General features: G+C 34.9%; 1 protein-coding gene across 3 annotated transcripts; it reads left to right on the forward strand.

Annotated features, from left to right (window-relative positions):
- LOC129263279 (uncharacterized) lies at positions 1–27,395 on the forward strand. Of its 3 annotated transcripts, XM_064101066.1 has the most exons (21): positions 1–169; positions 445–495; positions 1,424–1,481; positions 2,340–2,465; positions 3,263–3,322; positions 5,424–5,576; positions 6,687–6,812; positions 7,944–8,016; positions 9,167–9,270; positions 9,784–9,828; positions 10,189–10,258; positions 11,557–11,654; positions 15,140–15,182; positions 15,482–15,606; positions 19,418–19,601; positions 19,970–20,199; positions 20,643–20,777; positions 21,678–21,819; positions 23,278–23,293; positions 23,905–23,985; positions 24,778–27,395. In XM_064101066.1, exons 3-21 carry the CDS (start codon positions 1,473–1,475, stop codon positions 25,082–25,084), a joined length of 2,127 nt encoding a protein of 708 aa, XP_063957136.1. In that variant the 5' UTR covers positions 1–169; positions 445–495; positions 1,424–1,472; the 3' UTR covers positions 25,085–27,395. The 3 variants fall into 3 exon arrangements, with proteins under 3 accessions (XP_063957136.1, XP_063957135.1, XP_063957137.1); XM_064101065.1 differs by lacking the exon at positions 445–495; XM_064101067.1 differs by lacking the exon at positions 445–495 and having other exon boundaries at positions 7,959–8,016.
- The last annotated feature ends 101 nt before the right edge of the window (positions 27,396–27,496 follow it).

A 27,496-nucleotide genomic window follows, 5' to 3' on the forward strand; every position in this document is an offset into this window, starting at 1 on the left:
TTTTTTTTCTAATAATACAGACGCCGCTTGCATCGTATTTGGAATCGGACGATAAAGGCCGTAAACGCCACCTATAGTCTTTTCAAATTGCAGCTCTGAGTGGATTTACAACTTTCAGCATAATAAATTCAAATTTTTGGATAAGAATGGAATCGCTTAGATTTTGAAGGTAAGAAAAACAAGAGAAGGTTTATCTGCCTTGGAGGTAACATTGTAGGACCTATCTGCACTTTCTGCAATAGTTTGTAAAAAAGGGAAGTGACATTTAAAAAATAAAAATATGGCGAAGACGAAAGAGAGAGAGGGGGAGGGTATGCGTTAATTCAGACTTATTATGAGAGAGATGGAACAACTAATAAAAGTAAACGAAATAATTTAATACAGCAAAAACGACTACTTTGTAAATTTATGGTGAAACAACGTTTTTGTTTTGTTTTGTTTTAGCACGGAAGTATGATAAATCGTTGACGTGAATGCACGCTAGAATGCATCGAGGTAATTAAAATGAATGGTAGTTTTGTGGGTTTTTTTTTTATTTGGATGCATTGTAAAGTAAAGCATTTTTAGGTGAATTCATAAAATATGATTGTAAGGTATATTGCCTTTTATGTGAGTACGCAATGAAGCATTTTATTTGAATTCGTGAGGGGAAATCATTTAGTTGTATAATAACATGAATAGCGAAGTAGTATTTGCTTTGAGAAAAATTCAGTATGACAGGTTTGAAAATAGCATTTCTGTTCTAGATATTGGTAAAACAAATATTCAAGACTAAGTTGTTCAATATTTTTATGTCAATATAGGGCAGAAATTTTTATGTGAATGCATGTTTTTAAATGTATTGACTCGTGAAATATTTAGATTGGAATACGTGTTTCAAATGCCTTCCTGTGGTAACCTGCATGGAATCCTAATTTGATGATGATGGTGATGATGATGATGGTGATGATGATGGTGATGATGATGTTGATGATGACGATGATGGTGATGTTGATGATGACGATTATGGTGATGATGATGGTGATGATGATGATAATCATGGCGATGATGATGACACAGATGACGACGATGATGAAAATGATGAAGCCAATATGATGATAATGATGATGACGATGAGAATGCTGCTGCTTCTACTCCAGATGATGGTGACTGTGATGGTGACATATATGATGAATAATCATTATATGATGGTGACGGCAACACTTACTGTGGTGCCGAGGAGAATAATGACGATGATGATGAGGACGGTAATACTAGCGGTGATGCCAAAATAGATAACGATGACGTTGTGCCGATTTCGTTCGGTGATCAACGGATCAAAGATCATAATAACGTTGCTGCTCAGTCAAAGTGCGATATCATCAAGAATCTACCACACCAAAGCCTGAACTGATTTTCATCCACATTTCATTCCATTTTATAGCTTCTAGAGCAGATATCACAACCGATGGAACATATGCAACTTTCAAACAATGGCACGGGTAAGCATTTAAACCTTAATCTATTCATTTTTATCTTTATATATATGAATTTATTCATTCTTTTTTTATTTCCTTTTTGATTAACTTGTTTATTTTATTGGTCCATACTTTTCCTATGTAGTAATATACACAGTGAAATTAATGTTTAATAAAATAATTATCATCTTCATATCAGTCATGTTCAGCCTACTGCAAGGCGAAGGCCTCCTCAAGTTGGTCCCAAAGGTTCTTGTCTTATGCTGATGCAATCCACTTTGTGCCAATAAACATTTTGAGCTCGTCGCTCTATCTCAATTTTTGTCTACCCCGATTTCTTGATCCGAGCCATGGTCTTCATTCTGTGATACGTTTGATCCATCTATTGTCATATGATCTTGCAAGATTGCCGGCCCATTTCCATTTCATTGTTTTAATCAAAGAATTAAACAAGTTCAACTTTTAAGTAATAAATATCAGAAATTAACATTGTTGTTTAAATGTTAACATTTTGTTTAAAAATTAAAACGATACCTTATAATACAAACTATATGCCTCAAAGAAGAAAACATAACTGAGCTACGCTTTCTCGATGAACAATTCAGGGTAAAGTCAGCCTTCATATAAACAACACAATTAGCGAACTCCTTCTTCCCCAAAAAACAATCACCTGTTGGAACAATCTCACTAGAGAAATTGTCACTTAAAAAAAAAGGCCCTCCCAAAACCAAACCCCTCAAAATATAAATAATACCACCACTCTCGTCAGCCCCGAGTAACACACCTGGCGGAGGACTTCGGGGGAAACGACTATAAGGTAATACGAGTTTCTTTTTTTTCAAATGGTGGTATTTGTTCTCTTTATTTCTCTTGTTTTCCTAGGTGTCCCAATTACCAGCTGCTTTTCAGATTTCAGGAGCTGTTTTTCTAATAATATTTGGCATCGTTGCCATCGTATTATCATGCAAATGGTCATATTTCGCTGCTCCAATTATCGTTGGTATATTGGTAGGTATTGTACACAATGTGTTGTTGCTAAAAGAGATCATCCTTTCCAATCTATTTAATAAACATTAAGGATGACAATGAAATACTATTCATTTTTCAAGAGTAAACTGTTTGTTTGTTTTGTTTATTTTTATTTCTGCGTTCACAATACATTATCAAAAATATTTACATAGTTTTCGATATACAAAATAATCCATAATGTATACAATATAAACATAATACATAATTAGAAAAAAATGTTGTGGGCACATACTTCACATTTTAATAATAATAAAAAGGAACATTAACAAATGAACGCAGGAGACCGCCATCGTGAGCGGTTAAGCTTGTAATTGATGGCGGCCTGTTAACTGTTAACGGGCTGTTTTAATCAAATTGTAAATAACGGCTTTATAAGCAAGACTAGAATGTGAATTACCAAATCGTGAGTAAAATGTTAAAGATTTTGAAGTTTGTAAATATATGTATTTAAAATATTGAATTATTTTGTTCCTATTCAATATAAAGTAAACTATGATATTTCTGTAAAATCAAGAATGGTTGACAACATCATCTGTCTACTCAAGCACAAAGATTTGAATTAAATTAAGATTGGCTATGGCGATAATATGATACAGAATTCAATTTCAAATATGATTATTTTGATAATCAGTATCATTATCGTGGTTATCATTATTATTTCGATTATTTTTATTGTCATAAATATGATTATTTCAATTATAATTATTATCTGTATCAATATTATCATTGATATTGTTGTCATTGTTTGTATCATTATCATCATTATATTTTAACAGATACTTGGTCCAACAGGGATCATTGGAATATGTTTTTCCAGAAGAGGAATTGCTCTTTCGGTAAGCATTTAAAGCATTACAAAACTTATGCATTATTTGTTGTTTTTGACATATTTGTTTATTGATATTGTTCTTACTCTTCTAGATGATGTTTTCTTGTCAGTTATGTAAAATAATTAATATCAAATCTGTCTTAGTATCCTTTCTAAATAAATGTTCATCTGCGTCTTAGGTGCAGTCTTAAAATGTTGGGCAACATACTGTCCACACAACAATTGGTTTAAAAATCAATCCAACACTGTGTAGTTTTCAACCAATACTGTGCAGTTTCCCCCAAAAGCACACATTATTGGTTTAAAACTACCAAGAAATTAATAAGGTTTTAACCAATTGTTCTGTAGACAGTATGTTGCCTGAAATTGTTAAGAGTGCAATGTACCAAATATAGGTCAAAATATCGTATATATTCATTTATTTCTTTATTTATTTACTATATCTGAATATCTAGTTGGTCTTCTTTATGCAGGGTATTTTTCTATTGAAGTCTTTTATTCCATTTAAACATGATACAAATTAATCAGATCAGATTCAAAATAACAAATGAACATTATCGGTGAGTGCAAGTCAGACTTAAGATTGTAAAAAAAAGTTCAGCACCAAATAGAGCATATGGAAATGAGAAGGTCCACTCAAAGCAATGCCTGTGAAATGTTGACCCCCTTTTATCACTTTCGACCTGTTCAATATCTAATATTATTCTCTCAAAGTGCCAAGGGTTGAGTCTGTACTGATGAAATATACATTAAAACATCTTCAATAATGAATTACTGTTGTACACACTGTATACAAAAAAATATTTGGTAAAATTTTAACCAGCACTAAGGTAATTATGTGTCCAAACATTTTGGGGCAGTAATTTACCCTATGCGTGAAGCATATTGTCTAGTAAGGTTAAAAAAACAGCTATTACTTTAGAATTGGCAAAGTTTCATCACACTGGATAAATAAAAATGTCCAATGTTGGTTCAACACATAATTACCCTCATGGAGCACTTTTACCCAATATTTTTTTAGATTGTATGGACTTTCATTTTCTAGTAAACTTTTGTTAATCCTTTGACTATTAATTTTGAATCATTTAAAAGGAATAACTCTAGATTTACATACAGTATATGGGAGGCCTTTAATGATATTTTTTATTGTTCAAACATTTTATCTTAAAAATAACATCCGGTGATCTTTCATTTTTCTTCCAACTTGCAATTTTTTTAAACATTCAATTCAAGCATGGTATTGATTTCAACAAATGCATGCAAATGTCAGTCAGAAGGCTGAAATTGGCATGTAAACATGATATTCTCAATGATAATACATTTCAAATTACAAGACAGGAATATGTGAATTTTACAATAACGTGATACAATTATGCATGTACAAAATTTGAGCACACTAAACATGTTAAATATCATGATGATTTTTAATTCGACCCACATAAACTACTTTTATTTTACTTTAATTTTGTATTTTACCCCAACAGCTTACCAGGCATAAGCTATTTTTTTAGATTATACAAACCTTGTTCTCAAATATTATAAATAACGTTCTGTGATCTTTATTTTTTCTTCAATCGTGCAATTTAATTATATACTTAACTTTAATTTAATCCAACGATGCTTGTAGGACTATGCCTGTTCATTTATCCAAGGAAATAAACTGTATGCTCCACACTATCAGTTTCAATTAGTTGCATGTGGCAGGTAGTTGCATGTGGCAAGACTGGAATTCCATTAATCAAAATCATACACAAAAGCAACATCCTTCCAGTGATTATCAAGCCGATTCTTAAAACAATCTACACTCTAAACATTGTTGGGTGAAAATGCTCTATGATGATATTTATGTGTCCAACCAACAATGTGCATTTTTATTTTTCCAGTGTGATGAAAATTTTGCCCATTCTAAAGTAACTGCTGCCTATTTCTTAAACCATACTGGACAGCATGCTTCCCACATTGGGTAAAATACTGCCCCAAATTGGTTGGGCACATAATTACCCTCGTGCTTGTTGAAAATTTACTTTTTTTTTACAGTGTACAGATATTATATTATCATATTATATTACTATATTATATTATATTAATATTCCCTTTTATCCCATCAGCCTACCAGGCATAGGTCCTACAGGGTATTATCTTGTATATCGAGTCTTATTTCGTTGGCATTAGTTGCTTTCTATTGCTCCGTGGCTGCTTTGGAAGATGCCTCACAATGCACACCGGGTTTGATGAGTTCGTCATTTTCTTGCGAACAGTTGGTGAGTTGTCCAAATCATCTGTGTAATCATAAGGCAACACCCCTGGAATTCTGAAAAGATTGGAGGAATGTAACCAAAATGAACTTATTGTGAAGTGAAGCCCTTTTTGTCAAATTTCTAGGGACCAAAATGACCTACATTTTGAAGTGAAAAACTTTTTTGGGGGGCTTGTCACATTTACATCAGCACCACCATTAAAAAAAATCGTTCCCAGGACACTGCATTGTAATCATCATTTATAGCTGTAATCATGGTAATGCTGATGAATTATGGCAATAGCCAAATAAAGCACCTTTTTTGTATTGATCAGAATTTGCTTAAATCCTGAAGACACCCTAAAAATAGACACGCAAACATAATATTTGTTTTCCTATGATATACGATATAATTTCAAGTTAAATTCATTCGGCCCGTGTCCCGTTTTCTGTACCCTGTTTGAATACACACCAAACCAAACGCCTACAAAATCTTCGACACATATTTAAGAATTTAAGGGTTTTGTTCCCTCAAATTTGCATATAATTATGTAAACAAGCTCAATATAGGAGCAGATCCCCGAATAACTGGGGGAGGGGGGGAGATCGACATCAGTATAGGCCTTCATAAAGTAACAAAAAAACATGAACAAAATTAGAATCAAAGGTTAGAGTCTTAGAGTTTGGGCAATGCAACTGAGGATCCATTATCATTTTAAGGGGACGTGTAATGTCCCAGAAATTAAAAAAACAAGTAAAATAAAACACCCAAAATAAGAAATGGATTTTGTCTTCGGAAAAAAAATAAAAGCAGGAAAAATAAACAAATAAATCCTTTAAAAAATAATAAAAATCGTTACTTAGGAGTGAAAAGCATTTTGGTCTATAGAAAAAAGTGACAGGCGGAAAAAACGCCACAGAAAGGAAGTCACTTCCAATTAAGTCTCAGTCTGGGGGAGGGCTTAATATTCAACAGCGTGACCCCGTCCCTTCTTGGCTCTGCCCTCGCAACCCCCCCCCCCCCCACCATCGCCCTCTCCTAGAGTCAGCCCTGATCAAATATAACTGCAAAATATAATATATTATATCGTCTTCAACGCTTACAAACTTTTCACCACATTCTTGCCAATAAAAGGAAACGAGACGGGCCATTGACGGGGTGGTCGCCGCGGTTGCATGCCTCGAGTTCATCGTCTGCATCCAAATAGGTTTGGAAGTACAATGGTGTACGTGCTTGGGTCGAAGGGCGACGGCAACAAAGGTGAGCTAGTCCCAGTCACACTTAATAGGCCGACTCCAGACCGACCAAAGCTATTACGTTATTTTTAATAGGACATCATCGGTTGGTTTGGAGTTGGATACGTTGGTGGCAAGAAGGAAATATTTTCAATTATTACGGTTGCCCGGATGACAATATTCCAATATTCCTGCCAGCTTAAAAGGGTTCTGTACAATTTTTTAATGGAAAATCAGTTAGGAGTAGCTCGGTTCTCACTCTCCTACCCACCTACACAAAAGTTTTTGTACCTTGCAATAATGCTTACTTTAAAGACGTGGTGTGTGTGTGGGGGGGGGGGGGGTGAATTCATTCCATAGTCCCGTAACACTTTACCCTAAAATTAAAATAAAGTTGATACTGGAAGCATTTGATAAAACACAACGATCTAAAGGTCTGGTCCCACTGCACTTGCGGATGCAGAGAGGATGTAAAACGGAAAAGAATTTTGTCATCCGTTTGAAAACGTTATGTATCCGTTGAGGACTCTGTGCACACATGTTTCATACGCTCTATACATGCTATATGTCCATCGAGCATCCGTCTACTGTGATTTCATTGTTCGCCCATTTTGACCATTGTCTGGAGCAGATGAAAACGGATGGAACCACCCCGAAATTTTGCTTGTCCGCTGTATCCGATATGAATACGTTTTGTGTCCGCCGGGCAAATGGGACCAGGCCTTAACACCAAACTCACACATGGTGCTATTGCTACGCGTTAGCCAGTGAGAAGACAATACAATACCAAAATATGCTTTTAAAGCACTGGAAAGTACTAAAGCATTAAATTAAACATATAAAAATAAGCATACAGAATTGTTAATTTTCGGCGCGCTTTGCGCTCGAAATCCTGTAATTGTGGACAGTTTTCATCCCACCCCAATCTGAAGCATGGACCCCCCCCCCCTATATGATACTATCATAGGAATTTCTACGTATTACGGGGGAAAACGTTTTCCACTTTTGATGTCTCATGCTATTTTTTTTTATTATCATTTATTTATTATTATTCATTTATTATTATTTATCTATTATCATAATTTTTTTTTTCGGGGGAGGGTTGTTCAGATTCGTAGATTGCGCATAAAAGTGATTGTCTTCTTCATTGTTATAGACTTTGTCTCCGCAGAATCTTGATGGAGGTAATTTTTCATTGCCCGAAACTGCGTCAGAGAAAAAACCAAAAGGTAAAATTTTCTACAAAAAATATGGATAAAAATGTTTCAAATGGAAATTAAATTAAAAAAATGCACTGATGATGAAAAGTACGCATTATCATGATACTATGATGAACTTTAATACACCTTTATTAAACTAAATGAATTAATTTACTGTAATTAATGAATAAATACACGTTTATCAAATAGATTAATAAATACAACCTTATTAATCACATATAACTAAAGATGTATCCATAAGAAACAAAAAAAAAGTATAATTTGGCTCCAACGAAGATTTTTAGTCTTATTTTGCTTTGGGGCTAAGATGCATTCCTGTCTAATCCTTCTGTATCATTTCCATAACGTTATATATATACACAAACACAGTGCGTCCCACAAAAAACGAAACCATGATTTATAAATGACTTATCATGCCTTAATCGCAAAAACAATAGAAAAATGACCTATCATTGTAAAGCTTAGGGTCTCCTCTTTCATTTGAAATAACTTTAATTATTCCTCATTCATGCATGATTGAGCAAAACCAATTTGAAGAAAGGAAACCAAAAAGTCATTTGGCGGGCGGTATCTGAGTTTCAAAAAGCAAATCACATTCTAAAAAAGTTCAATATCTGCTGTTTAATTTGATACCTCAATTACAGAAAACGGTCGAGAAATAAAAAAAAGTTTTGTTTACTTGAAAAAACGCTTGAATTGATTTCATAAAGTAAAGAGCTAGGATATAGCTTTTAGACTTTATACTCGACACTCCGTTTTGTTGACGATCAGTCATGCAGACAGTCTTTTGTTTACTATGCGATAGCTTCGGTGGGAAACCGGGGAAAACGTGTATGTTTCATGAAATTATGGAAATACAAGCATTGTTTCGAAGAATCATACCTTTTTTTTCAACATTTTCTGCGATTTAGCTTTCAAATTAAAGGGCAGATACTGAACTTTTTAGGCGTGTGATTTTCTATTTGAAATTTTGATACCCCCGCCAAATGACTTTTTGTTATCCTTTCTTCAAATTGTTTTTACTCACTCATGCCTTGATGAAAAATCGTGTATGTTAGACATACATATATATATATATATATATATATATATATATATATATATATATATATATATATATATATATATACATTATACATATTACATTGTATTAATTTAGGTGCCGATAATACAGGCTATGAAGGCGGGGATAATGAGAATACAATCATACGCCGTAAAAAATTGGTTGGTGGTGACATGAGGGGGATTAGGAGAACAACTAAGGTAATTATTAAATCTTTTTTCCTGATTTTCCTGTCCCCCCGTACGAATAAGTTAAATTTAAAAAGTCTAAATCATAACAATAATAATGAAAGTTTGAAGATATTTCTAAAATGATTATTTTAAACACACACACATACAGAAGTGGTTAGAAGCTGTACATTAAGCGAGTACAACGAATAGTTATAATATTGCTACGTTCTTTATTTGTATGGGTTTTTTTTCTCCCTTCTTTGGCTTATTACTGAAAGAAATAATCCAGAAATTCTGTAACAACTGTGAGGATAGAAGTTGTTCTTCTACTCAAACATTAAGAGTAGTTACTGATCATAAAACAATTATTTATAATATACCCATGAATTTAAAACTTTATTGAAAAATTTGAAATAACTATAGGTAAGCTACTTTCCGACCATGATAATTATACATGTATAGATTTACAACAAAACATTACGTTTATTTCTTTCTCCACTTCGTTTGACATGTGTTACTTGTCTCTGTTTCATTACTTTACAGTACCCTGCAAGTACAAATGATTTACTAGACACCAGAATGTTTAAGGTAAGGCCTTTTCAATGCATAAAAATGATGGTTTAGATATTGTTTAGTAAATAATTGTACCGATAAAATACAAATAAAATGAATAAAAAATATAAAGACGTTTCGAATAGAGGGGGTGGTTGTCGTAAGTTGTACTTATCCTAGAAGGTGGATGTCCGCGGGGCGGACGTCCAGGGGGTGGATGTCTGGATACGATCACCCTTCAACCATCGTAAATTTGAAGTAGGTTTGGCGACATTTTCACCTTCTTTTAAAACAAATTGTACTTTAAAACTGTCGAGAATGATGTCGCATTACAATCATTTGTCATAAACATGTTTTTAATATATTCTTCATACCATTGTTTTTGCCTGATATCAGTCCACAGGGCCTACACAAGACTTAGAAGAGCTTTGTGGGCCACCCTCTGTCCCAAGGAATATTTCAGAAGGCAAGTCTTTCAATTTTAATGTAATCTGGAGCTAATGGAAGTCTAAGGGGAAGTTGCAAGAAAATCATTGCAATCAATTGCAAATTTCAGTTGCAAATCCTGGGGTGTTTCACAAAGATTTAAGTATGACTTAGAGTCGCACTTAAATGCTTCGTTGCGTGTGGTATAAAAGGCATGACCGCATTTAGTGGTCAGATCATGGGAGGAGGACGTGCATTACTGCGTATTGATCAATAAGATTGCGCGTTCTATATCTTGTACTCGTCGGCATTTAAGTGCGACCTAAGTCGTACTTAAATCTTTGTGAACACCCCCAAGAAGTGATATGTTGATTTGAAATCAAGCAAATGAATTTATTCTTGTCGATGGAAGAAGCAGACTAGTAATCAATTGTAAATTTACTATCGATTACAATCCGTATGATTTATTTAATGACCTAAAATGATTTGCAATTAATTTCAAGTTTCTTGCAACATCCCATTAGTTTAGTCTTAGGCCCGCATACTGAAGACAGGTTTAAATTTAACCCTGGTTTAAAGTTGTGGTTTAAGTATGGAGAGCCAATTTGGGCACGAATCCCTTTCAGAGCACATCTTATTTATTCATTTGACACTCAAGTTGTTCACAGTGGTCTGGGAATGATAAATGCAGTATTTTTCCTTATTATGAATGCAAAAGGAACAAAAAAGGTAACGATAAGAAATTACAATATAATAATTTTAGCACAGAGTTAGACCGTGGTCTAAAGTTAAACCTGACTTCAGAATACAGGCCTTAGTATTCACATGCTATACACTATGATTCGTATTTGATTTTGTCTGATTTAGTGCTATTATGTGTTTCAAAAACAAAATAAATAAAATAATTGACCCGATGACTAACTGGTACATAATACAACAGCAACAAGTGAAATGTAGTATCTGTATTAAACGTAATATGCAGGCTTACTCTATAGTTCGAACCATTGTGGGTTTTTTTTTTTTTTGGGGGGGGGGGAATATTGCCAGCGGTAAGCGAAAAATAATTTCGCGAGCGGTAAGGCTTGGATGACTTTTTTGACCAGTATATCTATTTACCAAATTAAATTCTTTCTGACAATCTAGAAAAAAAAATGACACAAGATGTCGAATTTGTTCGCTTGTATAAAAAAATACGTGTGTCCCTGATTCAAATTATGGTTTATGTGTGATAATAATGATAATTATTACCATTATTGTTATTACTGTTATCAAAATAATGATAATTATTATATTTATCCTCATCATCCTCATCATCATTTTTATTATTTACATCTTCAGGGTTGGACGAATTAGGAGCAGGAGCAAGCGGAGGAGTTAGAATGCCTGACTCTGAACTCTTCCTTCCACACAGTCGTCTTGAGAAATTAGCCGTTCATGTTCGTATAGGCATACTAACGATTTTCCTGTATATTGTTACGTAACTTTTTTTTGCTGGGGAATCTGCATGTAATTTCTTTCATTATGATGGCTCGTCACTTCCCCGCTGCGAAAAACACGGTATCATAGCGTGTACACAATTTGTTCTCAGTGTGATCACAGTGAGTTTGCAGTGTGTTTGAATGAGGTGTGTTTGCAGAAAGTTCACAGTGTGTTCACAGTGGGTTCGTAGTGTGTTTGCAGTGAGTTCGCAGTCATATCGCAGTGTGTGCACAGTTTGTTTGCAGTGTATTCACAATGTGTTTGCAGTAATTGTGTTCACAGTGTGTTCAAATTGATTTTCGAGTTAACAGCGAGTTCAGTGTATTCACAGTGAGTTTGTAATGTGTTTGCAGTATATCTTCACAGTGATTTCTGAGTTCACAGGGTGTTCAGAGTTAGTTTGTAGTGTGTTTGCAGTGATCTCACAGACATATCACAGTGTGTGCACAGGTTGCTTCCATGTTGTTCACAGTGAGTTCGTTATGTGTTTGCAGTATGTGCACAGTGTGTTCACAATTATTTCTGAGTTCACAGTGTGTTCACAGTGAGTTTGTAGTGTGTCTGAAATGCATTCGCAGTGAGTTCACATACATATCACCGTGTGTGCACAGTTTTCAGTGTGTTAACAGTGAGTTTGTAATGTGTTTGCAGTATGTTCAGTGTGTTCACATTGAGTTCATAGTGTGTTTGCAGTGTGTTCGCAGTGAGTTCACAGACATATCACAGTGTGCTCTTGAACAGTCTGTTTGCAGTGTGTTCACAGTGTGTAATTGCAGTATATGTTCAAAGTGTGTTCAAAGTGATTCCCGAGTTCAAAGTGAGTTCACAGTGTGTTTATAATGTTTTTGTAGTATATGTTCACAGCAATTGAGTTCACAGTGTGTTCACATAAAGTTTATAGTTGGTTCACAGTAAGTTTGTAGTGTGTTTGCAGTGAGTTTACACTGTGTTCACAGTGAGTTCGTTATGTGTATGCAGTATGTTCACAGTGTGTATACAGTGATTTCTGGGTTCACATAGTGTTTACAGTAAGTTTGTAGTGTGTTCACAGTGATTTCACGGAATATTCACAGTGAGTCTGTAGTGTGTTTGCAGTATGGTCACAGTGATTTCTTGGTTCACAGTGTTCACAGTGAGTTTGTAGTGTGTTTGCAGTGAGTTCACAGTGTGTTCACAGACATATAACAATTTGTGCACAGTTTGTTTCCAGTGTGTTCACAGTGACTTCGTTATGTGGTGGCAGTATATTCACCGTGATTTCTGTGTTCACAAAGAGTTCGCAGTTAGATCAGGGCCATATCGCATCGTGTGCACTGTTTGATTCCAGTGTGTTTACAGTGAGTTTGGTAGGTGTTTGCAGTGTGTTCACAGTGTGTTCAGGGTGAGTTCTCAGTGAGTTCGTAATGTATTTGCAGTGTGTTTGCAGTGAGTTCACAGACATATTACAGTGTGTGAACAGTTTGTTTCCAGTGTGTTCACAGTACTTTCTGAGTTTACAGTGTGTTCACAGTGTGTTCACAGTGGGTTCGTAGTGTGTTTGCAGTGAGTTCGCAGTCATATCACAGTGTGTGCGCAGTTTGTTTTCAGTGTGTTCACATTAATTTTACATTGTGTTCACAGTGATTTGTATGTTTGCAGTGAGTTCACAGTCATATGACAGTGCGCACAGTTTGTTTGCAGTGTGTTCACAATGTGTTTGTAATATGTTTGCAGTAATGTTTTTAAAGTGTGTTCAAATTGATTTCCGAGTTAACAGTGAGTTCATTTTGTATTCACAGTGAGTTTGTTATGTGTTTGCAGTTTATGTTCACAGTGATTCCTGAGTTTACAGGGTGTTCAGAGTTAGTTTGTAGTGTGTTTGCAGTGTGTTCGCAGTGATCTCACACACATATCACAGTGTGTGCACAGGTTGCTTCCTTGCTGTTCACAGTAAGTTCGTTATGTGTTTGCAGTATGTGCACAGTGTATACACAGTTATTTCTGAGTTCACAGTGTGTTCACAGTGAGTTTTTAGTGTGTTCGCAGTCAGTTTGTAATGTGTGTGCAGTATGTTCACAGTCATATCTCAGTGTGTGCACCGTTTGCAGTGTGTTCACAGTGAGTTCGTTATGTGTTTGCAGTATGTTCACAGTGTGTTCACAGTGAGTTTATAGTGTGTTTGAAATGCGTTTGCAGTGAGTTGACATACATATCACCGTGTGTGCACAGTTTTCAGTTGTTAAAAGTGAGTTTGTAATGTGTTCACATTGAGTTCATAGTGTGTTTGTAGTGTGTTCGCAGTGAGTTCACAGACATATCACGGTGTGCTCTTGAACAGTCTGTTTACAGTGTGTTCACAGTGTGTAATTGCAGTATATGTTCAAAGTGTGTTCACAGTGATTCCCGAGTTCAAAGTGAGTTCACAGTGTGTTCACAGTGAGTTTATAATGTGTTTGTAGTATATGCTCACAGTAATTGAGTTCACAGTGTGTTCACATAAAGTTTATAGTTGGTTCACAGTGAGTTTGTAGTGTGTTTGCAGTGTGTTTGCAGTGAGTTTACAATGTGTTCACATTGAGTTCGTTATGTGTTTGCAGTATGTTCACAGTGTGTATACAGAGATTTCTGGGTTCACAGAGTGTTAACAGTAAGTTTGTAGTGTGTTCGCAGTGTGTTCACAGTGATTTCACGGATTATTCATTGTGAGTCTGTAGTGTGTTTGCATGCAGTATGGTCACAGTGATTTCTTGGTTCACAGTGTTCACAGTGAGTTTGTAGTGTGTTTGCAGTGAGTTCACAGTGTGTTCACATTGATTTCACGGATTATTCACAGTGAGTTTTTAAGTGTGTTTGCAGTGCGTTCGAAGTGAGTTCACAGACATATATCAATGTGTGCACAGTTTGTTTCCAGTGTGTTCACAGTGAGTTCGTTATGTGGTGGCAGTATATTCACCGTGATTTATGTGTTCACAGAGAGTTCACAGTGTGTTCACAGTGATTTTGTTAAGTGTTTGCAGTGAGTTCACAGTTAGATCAGGGCCATATCACATCGTGTGCACAGTTTGATTCCAGTGTGTTTACAGTGAGTTTGTAAGGTGTTTGCAGTATGTTCACAGTGTGTTCAGGGTGAGTTCTCAGTGAGTTTGAAGTGTATTTGCAGTGTGTTTGCAGTGAGTTCACAGACATGTCACAGTGTGTGAACAGTTTGTTTCCAGTGTGTTCACAGTGATTTCTGAGTTCACAGTGTGCTCACAGTGAGTTCAGTGAGTTCACAGTGAGTTTACAGATATATCACAATGTGCTCGTGAACAGTCTGTTTGCATCGTGTACACAGTGTGCAGTGATTTCACAGTTTGTTCACAATGTTCGCAGTGTGTTTACAATATCATAAAAGTGTGGACATTTTTTGTTCCTAGTTAAATTGAAATCATAATCTGTTGTGTGTGTGCTTTTTTACCAATAGGATCAATTTTTGGATGATATGGAAGAAGACCCAGATGATGACGGTATGTATCTTAATAGTGGTATTAACAAAATTCAATAAATCGGGGCTATATTTTTATTTCATTGTGTTCATATAATTTTCACTGTACACATGGTGTAGAATCAAGATTTCAATATCAACTACACCAGATTAGGGATTGCGGCTATCCCCCCCCCCCCCCCCCAAAAAAAAAAAAAAAAAAAAAAAAAACAAGAAAAAGGAATATTTTGTTTTTATTCCTGAAAAATCCTTGAAATAAAATGTAAAGTGAATAACAGCCCTTAATCATTAAAAGGCCATTATCAATCCTTTTATATTCAGATCCAGACATGTCTAGTCAGATGATCCATCCATCTAGAGGAGGTACAATCATGCTACCTGCCCATGGTATTAGTCTCTTTATCCCAGTCTGGGCTTTACGAAAGGAATGCAGAATCACGATGAAGGTAGGCTGGACGACAATTGATCCGATAGCACATTGGCACGTTGAGGCAAACATAAAATCTAACCTCCCAAACTAAACATGCTAAATAAACCCTAATCATTACATCAACATTATTCTGAACCAAAAACTAGATTACCATTCTAAAGCTACCCCTATGACCTCTGGTGGGTGTTTCATAAAGCTGTTCGTAAGTAAAGAGCGACTTTAAGAACGACTGGCGATCCATATTCATTGGCGATCGTTAAGCGCGTAGGAAAGGTTCACCAGTCGTTCTTAAAGTCGCTCTTAACTTACGAACAACTTTATGAAACGGCGTCCTGATATATTAAGGCCAAAGCAAATGTCGCAAGAGCAAATATCCTGTTATCTGGATTCTGTATCGTGAAAGGGGCATTGCAGGAAGGCTTTAAAAAAAAATTTAACTTTCATTTTAGTCTCCGATTTCATCATTAGATTATATCTGGAGTGTGTCATGTTACCTTTTATTAAAAAAATATATACATTTTAGGATTTTATGATAAAAAAAATGAACTGAACCGAAAAAGACCGTAGTTTATATCGCCGATGGTAATAGCACGTTTTCTCACAGGCGACGCAGAACAAACTCAGGAACACAGTAAATCTATTTCAAATGCTCATCAAATGACGATGAACAGCAGCGAGGTCTTTCACGCAAATTGGTGAACCTAAACAGAGGTTCGTCGTAAGTCTCGGAGCTGACGAATAATTGCGAATTCATCGTTTGTCCAGAATCCCGAAGGCAACTGCTCAGTGTTTTGATTTAATCCCCAATTTTTGACAAATACTTTTGGTTGTGCTTTGTCATGAAGAACATTTGACAATACATTTGCTGTGTTCTATGATGCGTTCTTCATTAAAGTGCAAGACTATTTACTGACTCTGTAAATGGGCAATGGAACGAATTTTGAAATGTGGGGCGTGGGCGGAAAGTAGGGGGACCATGCAAAAATTCGCAATCAGATTATCACTTTTACGTTTTCTGTAAGTTTGTTTAAAAAAAGTGGGCGGACCCCTGTTACACCCACAAATGTAATAATCGCCCACAAATGTAATAACGCCCACAAGTGTGATAACACTTTACCCACAAGTGTAATAACGCCCACAAATGTAATAACACTTTACCCACAAATGAAATAATTTTGATCGCCCACAAATTTAATAATGACTTTACCCACAAATGTAATGAATTTGAAGGGATTTTTGGCGAATCCGTTCTAAACTGAAATCCTATAGTAATACGTTCATAAAGCACAAAAGTGCAAAGTCTTTTTTTCCAGACCCGGTTAATAAAGAAAGTATAATATAATCCAAAGTCTTTTCTTCCAGACCCGGTTATTTCAAAAATTATAATATAAGTCCAAACTAAGATATGATAATGATATTCCAGTGGAATAAAAATGAGAATCGAGCTTAGTCTTTTTCCAAACCCAGTTAATTAAAACTGGTGGTATCAGTGTCTTTGTTGTTGTTTTCACTTATACGGCGCATATTGTGAATATACGCGCTAAGAGTAAATTGAGAATCAAGCATAGTCTTTTCTCCAGACCCGGTAACTAAAAACTAAAACCCTATAGTAATGTGTTCGTATAGCACAAATGTGCAAAGTCTTTTTTCCAGACCCGGTTAATTCAAAAATTATTATAAGTCCAATGTCTTTTTTCCAGACCCGGTTGTTTAAAAAATTATACTGTGAGTTCAAAGTTTAAAGTTTCGCTTAATTTGTATTTTTCAGAGAACTGGGTGCGGGGTACAGACAACACTCTAAACCCAAGCATTTTAACTGGGCTTAATTTTGAAATTTGGTCTTTTTTTTTTTTTCAATATTTCTTTATTTAAAAAAAAAACGGGTCTAGACGAAAGACTAAGCATAATACTCGTGTTATTCCACAGGAATAAGAATATGACAAAGTCTTGTGTTTTTAAGACTGTTTGAATTATTTTTAAAATGACTGGGTCTGGAATAAAGACAACATGTGCTTTTCTACATGGTCTTAATTTGGAGGACTGTTGGTTCTTAGATTCGTTGTTGGGGTTGGGTTTTGTTGCTTTTTTATTCTTGAAATAACTGTGTCTGGAGGAAAGTCTACAATCGATCTTCATGTTATTCCACAGTAATTAGATTATTGGGTATTCGTTTTAGAATATTTGTAAAAACTATCTTTTTTTTCAAATAATAACCAAGTCTGGAGAAAGGATGTTTGCTTTACCCATGCATTATTACAATGTTTAGTAGGGGTCTTAGTATTATTTAAAAAAAACTGGGTGCGGGGCTAATACATATTTTTACACCCAGTTACACCCAGTAAGGGTGTAACTTTTGAAGAGTGGTCTTAGATTTGAACTGTTGAAGTTTTTTTAATTCTTTTTTTTTAATAACCGGGTCTGGAGAAAAGAGTACGTTTTAAAACTCATGTTATTCCAGAAGAATAAGAATATGATATAGTCTTACGTTAGAATTTTTTTTTTTTTTTGTAATTTTTTTAATGATTAGGTCTGGAATAAAGACAATGCTCTAAACCTCTTTTTAAAACAGGTTCTTAGGTTGAAGGATTGTTTGGTCTTAGATTTGGAATTTTCTTATTATTACTGTTAGCGTTATTTTGAAAAAAAAAGTAACTGGGTCTGGCTGAAAGACTATGCTATATGTCCATGTTATCCAGCATTAATAAGATTATGGGGTCTTTATACTGTTGTTGTTGTTGTTGTATTGTTATTTATAATTTTCGAATAACAGTGTTTGGAGAAAAGACTAAGCTCGATTTTTATTTTTATTCCACTGGAATATCATTATGGTATCATAGTTTGGACTTATATTATAATGTTTGAAACAACCGTTCTGGAAAAAAAAGACTTAATTTAGACTTATGTCATAAATATTTAATTAACCAGGTCTGGAAAAAAGACTTTTAACTCTTGTGCTACATGAACACATTACTATAAGGATTTAGATTTTAGTTTTAAGTAACCGGGTGTGGAGAAAGACTACGCTTGATTCTAAATTTACTCTTAGCGCATATATTCACAATACGCACCGTGTAAGTTCAAACAACAACAAAGACATTAATTCCATCAGTTTTAATTAACTGGGTCTGGAGAAAAAACTAAGCTCGATTCTCATTTTCATTCCACCGGAATATCATTATCGTATCCTAGTTTGGATTTATTTTATATTTTTTTCAATAACCGTGTCTGGAAAAAAGACTTTGCACCTTTGTGATTGTGTGCTATATGAACGCATTCCTATAGGATTTTAGTTTAGAACGGATTCGCCAAAAATCCCTTCAAATTTATTACATTTGTGGGTAAAGTCATTATTACATTTGTGGGCGATCAAAAATTATTACATTTGTGGGTAAAGTGTTATTACATTTGTGGGCGTTATTACATTTGTGGGTAAAGTGTTATTACATTTGTGGGCGTTATTACATTTGTGGGTGCAACAACCCCGCCCCACCCCCCGCCCCTCCTTCCCCGTTTCTATAGCCAATTGTTTTAAGACTTTTTCTTTGTTGTTGTTGTTGTTGAGTGATTATCAACCTGAGTATAATAACTTCTGGATTATTTTTATCAATTCATTATTTTCATATTGCATGTTACGTATGAGATAACAGGTTCATTTAAGATTTTGTAGGGCGAATATGGAAATATTACATATTCGGAATAAAAGACTTTCTTCTTGTCGGTAGAGGCCTACCCAAAGGTTTTGTAATGATTTGATACTGTTAGGTAAGTTTCCTAAAGCCAGCATTCTCTATCCTCTCTCTCTCTCTGTTCATCTCTCCTTCTTTTAGGTTCTACCACAGCCATCAAGTCCCCTTATCACAGAGGATGAGGCATTTGTGTCACCGGGTGTGATCTTCGAGCCATCGGGGACCATTTTTGATACCCCATTGAGGTTGGTGGTTCCCCATTGCGCAATATTAACAGATCCCTCCATGGCCATGGTCAACATGCACGTCACACAGGGCGATAAAGGTGAATAAAATTTAATAGTACACAGGTTGTAGAGATTGGATCAGTGATTGGTCAAAATGCCATCACGTGATCATAGCTAGCCGCAAGGATCATATTCATTGCAGTGTAGGTTTTGACGTTACCTCAAAGAATACGATCAGATGAGGGCGTTATATTGAACATGGAGACGTCACCCGCTGTTGATGTTACTGTTACACTAATTCCTAACATTTGTTTTGACATTTAGTTTCTAATTTATCATCATAATAATTATACAGCCATTATTATAGAGACAATATTTCTTTTCTAACTCAACCAGTAAATTATGATGAAGATGAAGAAAAAAACAAAATAATTTCGAATTAATCAATTTTTTTCCATAATTTTAGTCACCAAGGAAGAGCTATCACCAACTGGGATGCCTCGGTGCGTTGTCAGGCAGGACATGATTGAAGTGTACATCAACCACTTCTCAATCTGTGAAATGTTCGTGGTAATTTCGGACTATTTCCTGGGAAAGCGTGTCGCATCGACGCCCTACCTTCCCAAATCACTCAGCCGTCTACAACCGCAATGCTGCCACCTACGTTTGTACAATGACACCCCAGGCCTTGAAGACGTGAGATATTTTCATCAAAATCATTATAAAAACAATCATATTTGTGCTAGCTCAATGTAATGAATTTGATGTTTTAATTTTATCATGTTATTGTCAAAATGTATGGTCGGAGTTTTTATTTTGTTTTATTTATTTATTCATTTATTTACCTATTTATTTATCTATTCATTATTTATTTATCTAATATTTATTTTCTATTTATTCATTTAGTTATTTATCTTTCACGAAAACGATATTAAGTTGAAAACATTAAAGAGTTGATATTTTTTATTTGCGTTTGGGTTAAACTTTTTTTCTAAATTGTCTTAATCTTGTGTTAATGTAAATTAAAAGTTAGATAAGTTAGAAAAGTTTGAAGAACATAATCTGAACAAAATATTAATTAGATCTTTGGGCAATGTGAATTTTTCTTCTTCGTCATCTTCTTCTTCATTGATAAACAGATAATTGGTACTGAAGAAGAAAAGCTTGGTTACGTCAAAATGGCACCGACCAAGAAAATATTCGTCCTTTGGGAGAAGGGAGAACTCAAGATCAAATGTGACGTAAACAGTGGCCACGTGACTGAAAGTGAAAAGGTAAATGGAATTGAAAATCAACGAAAAGAAAATCTGCTGCGTCATAAATCATATCATTCTTAGGATTTCATCACTGGCTGGTAATATACTCCTCATTTCAAACCACTATTTAACAAGAACTTCAAATCACCATGTATAGGTGAATGACTTTAAAGTGCAATGCACATATTCAATCTTGTATTTTGCGCACTGAACATTTGTGATTTGTACATTTTTTTATGTTTACAAGACACCATCAAAGTAGCAATACATAGTGTAATATTAGAAAAAAGTTCACTCATAACAATATTGTAATAAATATGATGTAGGATTTGTATAGCGCACATATCCACCTTGTTAGGTCCCAATGCGCTCATATATTACCCCGGCTAAGCTAGTCTACCGATTCCGGTCCTGACAGCTTTTTGAAGAAATGCTTCCTGCCGGTACCCATTCACCTCACCTGGGTTGAATGCAGCACAGTGCAGGTAGATTTCTTGCTGAAGGAAAACACGCCATGGAATCAAACCCAGTACTGTACTGTATTGTTTTTGCTTTGCTTTGAATTTGTTTTCCTTTTTTTTTTTGGTTGCATCGTGCTTTGTGGGGGAGGGGTAGTTCGTATGCTAGGAATTATACCTGCGTATAACTTTATATTATAAAACTCCAAAATTATAATTCTTAAGTCACACCGGTTGAGCCGACTACTACAACAATCAAAGCTATTACGTTATTTCCGATGACACACAATCGGTCAATTCGGACGCAGTTTCGTTGATGTGACTAGGGCATTAGCAACGAACGTAGAGGGCAGCGACACACACCAGCTGCACTGATGTGTGTTGCTGCCCTCTACGTTCGTTGGGCATTAGTATTTTTTTTTCTATTTGAATTTTGTTCTGCTTCTATTCTTGAACGTAGGCTGTGTCACTAGACGAAATCTACAGACTGGATAGAAATGTTCTCAATTTCTTAGTGAAAGCGAGCGGTAACTCTGATGTTTTTTTTACTTTCCAATTCCGGCCGCATTGTGACGATGGTCATGCCTTCAGTGCTAAATTCGGTAAGCAACTCGATTTCTGTTATAGTCATTATCATTTTCATCATCATGATTTTTGATTTGATATCACTTTATTGAAATCACAATAAAGGAAGAAATTTGCAAAGTCAATACAAAACATAACAGAGATTAAGATAGGCCAAGGTCATGACGCATTACTATTATAAGTAGTAGTAGTACTAGTAGTAGTACTAGTAGTAGTAGTAGTATAGTAGTAGTAGTAGTAGTAGTAGTAGTAGTAGTAGTAGTAGTAGTAGTAGTAGTAGTAGTAGTAGTAGTAGTATAGCAGTAGTAGTAGTAGTAGTACTAGTAGTAGTAGTAGTAGTATAGTAGTACTAGTAGTAGTATAGTAGTAGTAGTAGTAGTATAGCAGTAGCAGTAGTAGTAGTACTAGTAGTAGTAGTAGTATAGTAGTACTAGTAGTAGTATAGTAGTAGTAGTAGTAGTATAGCAGTAGTAGTAGTACTAGTAGTAGTAGTAGTATAGTAGTAGTACTAGTAGTAGTACTAGTAGTAGTATAGTAGTAGTAGTAGTAGTAGTCATGGTGGTAGTAGTAGTAGTAGTAGTAGAAGTAGTAGTAGTAGTAGTTGTTGTTATTGTTGTAGTATTGGCATCAGTAATGTTATGATTATTCTTAATATTATTATTATATTTATCATTATTATTATTTGTTTTATCATTTTCATCATCATTCTTCTAATAATTATTTCATTATTATTATCACCATCATCATCGACATCATCATTATTATTATTATCATAATTACTATTATTTTTATCATCATCATCATTATAAGAGGTAAATCAATTGTGAATATCGTTACGGCCAGGAATGATCGCTTCAGTTGACTGCAACAAACTATGGATTAAGTCATTATAACTACTTGATATAAAAAATTGAAAGCCATGCACACACCAGCACACAGCCTTTCTGGCAACTACATCATTCTCACATCCCGACCCCCCCCCCCCCCAAAAAAAAAAAAATGCATCGAGTTCGTCACCTACCCTATTTTTTTTCTTTTAATACGCTATATCAGAAGCGATTTAAGAACACAAAATCTTTGTTTTTCTTGACAAGATCAAGATGCAATATGCAAAATTTGCAATCAATTTTGGCAAGGCCTTTCCATTTTTTTTCTCAAATGCAATATGTTGCATTTGATTCCCACGTCTAAAATACATATATTTGTATAAAAATTCAGATTTAGTCAAAGGTGGATTTAGCCCCTTTATATAAATAATATAAAATGTATATATATATATATATATATATATATATATATATATATATATATATATATATATATATATATATATGTTAATAGGGATAGGGCTATATATGCATAATTATTATTTTTGTTCAATACATTACACTGGAACTAAAGTCGTAGTGATCAACATCTCTTAACTGCTTTCTATTATTATCATTTTCTTTCTTTGTATTTTTTTTATGTTGCAGGTGACATAACTGACGCGTGAGTATTCCCAAATATTGTAAAATATGAAACTTAATAAAATCCAGATTCTCCCAATAACCTCTATTTTCATTCTACTTAAATAAACTCATCCATAATGTACATTATATATCCTGGACCTAGAAGTAGTACGTGAAATACTTGGAGAACAAATACAATATTGCATGATTATTTTTAACACAGATTAACGATAATTTATCTTTATGAAATTATATTTCTGGTTTTACTTTGATGATATAACACTTAATATGATCCAAGAAACATCATATAAGCGTCATGTCCTGATCATATATATATTTACTTTAATTTTGCTTAAGTGTTTCTAGTTGTAATTCGTTACCTAAAGCATGCAAAATATGTAGGTCCTTTTTTCTAGATAATATTTTTTAGATTATATAGCCGTATCTACGATTAAATGAAATATTGAAAAGTCCCTTTGTTTACTAAATATCACAATATTCAAATTGTTTACAGATTTGCCTTCAAATGCCACTTCGTTAAACTTCCATACATGACTTTAAAACGGCAAAAAAGGGGTGGTTTTAATAAAGCTGCTTAACTGTCACCAGGAGGATAAGATTTTAACCTATTCACAATGTTTCCCTATTCAGACCAAAAGGTTCTCTCTCTGCACCTGAACCAGATGGTGCAACGTCTTCGGGGAGCCCAAATGGGGCACAAACCAAATCAGAGTAAGTCTACAGAGTATCTTAAATGCTCAGTGGCTTTCGTGAAAATTTGAGTCAATTCATTATAGCCTGAAACGTACAGCTACCAATACAAGACGGCATAGCCGTAGGGAGTAGGGACTGGCTTGCAGTGGGCAGTACCCCCCCCCCCCCCTTTACCGATTTTTTTTTAAGAAGTATGTTTCAAAATTCACAATAAGTGTGGAGTAAATATTTCAATTTAATAAAAAAAAACATGACAAACTTGGTCACTTTGCTCCATTTTTTTTGAAAAATTGTATGAAACTTGCCCCCACGCCCCCCCCCCCTCCCCCGTAAAAAAAACATCCCAAAAATGTCGTTCCTTCATCCCTTCTTTCTTATTTACTAACTTGCTTACTTGCGTTCTTTCTCCCTGTCTCAGAGTCTCTTTCTTTCTTTCTTTCTTTCTTTCAATCTAGCCTTCACTATCTCTCTCTCTCTTTATATATATATTTTTTTTTTCCACGGCATTTACTAAACCTTTTGTGATTACTTTATTCCATATGCCGAAGCAGACTATTTCTATTATATATATATATATATATATATATATATATATATATATATATATATATATATATATATATATCCTAGTCTTACGCACACAAAAAGACTCTTGCACAAACCCCCACACATCCACCCTAACACACACTAGCACAAGCATACATCCACATTGTATACTATCTCACATGTGTGGGGGTTTTATAATCATGATTAAAAAAAAGGGTAACATGTTTTGCATTTTTTTCCTGCTCTATTCAATGTTCACACAAGGTCATCATCAGCCTCCTCAAAAAGGCTGGATGACAAGGTTCTCTACGATCTAGCCAACGAAATCGAAAACGATGACCATCTTGATAGGCTGATGCAAGCTCTGAAAGTCCCCTCTGGGGCGCAGCAACGGTGTCACGATCTCAACAGGCTGGAAGGCCAGGTTACCGCCAGAGGAACCCACAGAATACTAATGGACTGGAGAGCCGAAACGGCAGTTGCAGAACAACACGACAGGCTGAAGGGAGCCCTCACCGATGCCAAGTTATTGGATCTAAGGGATAGATTCTTCTCCCTTGAAATCACCTGAAAATTGAAAACACTACTAGTATATGGTCAGAGAAATGACCACTACAAATTTATAAATGTGTATCATATTTTTATGAAATTGTATTGACCGGAAAAAACACTGGCAAATTTGAATGTAAATTGTATAGACTGGATTAAGCCAGTCATTTTGTTTTCTGGTTTCTTGTTTTGTATCATTTTGCTTTGTCTACTTTTTTGTATATTTCAAAAGTTAACAGAGCAGAAATGGAAATAGAAATATAAAGTGATCATTTTACTGCGCTGTTATAGGCCTATGTATTTAGGTTTTATTACTCAATTTGATATTTATTTTTGTATTCCTCTAGTCGGAGAAAGATATTATACATAAAGTGATCATTTTACTGCGCTGTTATAGGCCTATGTATTTAGGTTTTATTACTCAATTTGATATTTATTTTTGTATTCCTCCAGTCGGAGAAAGATATTATACACCCCCCCCCCTCTCTCTCTCTCTCTCTCTCTTTGACACACACACACAGACTTATTCGCGCAATGTGTATTTTAAATGAATATTATTTATATTGTAAATAACGGGGATCCATTTTCATTTGTGTGTCGTTGAATAAATACTGTTAACATTTTACGCAATGCAGGCGCGGATCCAGAGTTGAAATTTTACGGGGTGCTTCAGGATCCAGGATTTTTTTAAAAAGGGGTGGCACATTTTACATGTTTATGGGCGAAAATCTCAGGGGGACAGGGGGGGGGGGAGACGCGTCCCCCTACCCAAATGGTAGGGGGCACAATTTCAAATGTCCCCTACTATGTTTGGTATTTTATGATGGAAAAATATACATCATTCAAAATCGAAATAAAACATGTAATTAGGACGAGATGACCTTGCTTGTCAAATTTATTTTTGTCAAAATGACCTTTAAAAAATTTGGGGATGATAACCTTTTTTCTTTTTCTTTTTTTTTTGCTTATCAAATTTCCAAGGGGTAACCCGTTGAGAAATTGACAAGGTTGTCACCTAATTATAAGGTCATTGATTCGTCCGCCCCCCCCCCCCACCGCCCTAGATCTGAGCCTGCAATGTGTGAATATCCATCTTTCCCTGAAACATGTTTATAATTATGAATGCCTATTTCACGCAGTACTGGATTTCGGAATTATCAATTTTAGAAATTATATAAGCACATGCAGAACCCGGCACCTACTTATTAAAACTCGTTAAAAATGCCTGGGGTTGCTTTTATTTATATGTATTTATGCATCGTATATTTCTGTGCAATTCGTAGATATATCAATATTTGAGTTATATATTAAAACAAGAACAACAGGTCGGTGAGCACTTTTCTCATACAAACTTTCTCGTACAAAAAAAGCTATTTAAAAAGTGCATTGAAAATGTAGTGATGAAATATATATGAAATATTCGGGTACGTGGATAGAAGATTTCAAATGTAAATAGTCGGTATTCCATAGAAGAAAGGTGAATGGCTTACTATTGTAAAACTATCATACTGAGTTCTTTGTTACGCCTATAATGAACGTACATGCATGCATCAAATAATATGAAATGAATTAGGCAATTGATATCGTTATTGTTTATGGATCATGCACAACGCTGATGTATTACACTGTATGAAAGTTGTTAAGAATTTTGAGCACGTTGTTTAAGCCCTTCAATCTAACGACTATTGTTTAAACTTTTTAAGCAACTGTTTAAACTTTTTTAAACAACTGTTTAAACTTTTTAAACAAGTTGTTTAAAAGATCAAACAATTACACAAAGTTTAAACAACTTGTTAAAGTGACAGGCTTAAACAACGTTATTTTTTAATTTTTTTACGGTTTAATGAATACAGATTGTACTGTACGGTGACTTACTGACGTTACGGAAATCTCAAACTTTGAGAGGCATAACTAAAATTTGTAATGAATGCCGTTAAAACAGGAGTGTGCCCCCCCCTTAAAAAGTAAAGACATTTTTTTTGCTTGTCAAGTTTTTCATGGACAAAATTTTTGGTTAAAACCCTTCGTTGGTTTGTTTTATGGGCTTGTCAAATTTTCATCGAGAAAATGCCCCCCCCCCTTTTCGGAAATCCTAGATCCGCCCCTGGTTACACCATATAGCAACACCCCGCCCCCTTCATCCTCCACGTTCGAAAAAGAAATATGTACAAAACCATCGAACTACTCACCCTATATGTACTTTTGATAATTTTATTATTTTCATTATATTTTCTTTGCTTTTTCTTTCTTTTTTGTCATAAGTAATTATATGCGATCCGTTTTCTTTGTAATCATGGAAATGAATAAAGAAAGTAGGGGGCCTACTCGTCCGATGGTTGTGTTTGTATGCATGTGTGTTTTAATGCTCTATCTCTCTCGTTCTTTCTATGGTCTGCCCCCCCCCCCACTGCTTTTCTTCGTCTACAATGGTAAA

Source organism: Lytechinus pictus, chromosome 6 (genome assembly GCF_037042905.1).
Source record: "Lytechinus pictus isolate F3 Inbred chromosome 6, Lp3.0, whole genome shotgun sequence".
NCBI lineage: Eukaryota > Metazoa > Echinodermata > Echinoidea > Temnopleuroida > Toxopneustidae > Lytechinus > Lytechinus pictus.

Coding starts and splice junctions, on each gene's coding strand:
- LOC129263279 (XM_064101066.1), top strand. Junction 2,466..3,262: donor CAATTATCGTTGGTATATTG/GTAGGTATTGTA, acceptor ATATTTTAACAG/ATACTTGGTCCAACAGGGAT. Junction 20,778..21,677: donor ACGTGACTGAAAGTGAAAAG/GTAAATGGAATT, acceptor TCTTGAACGTAG/GCTGTGTCACTAGACGAAAT.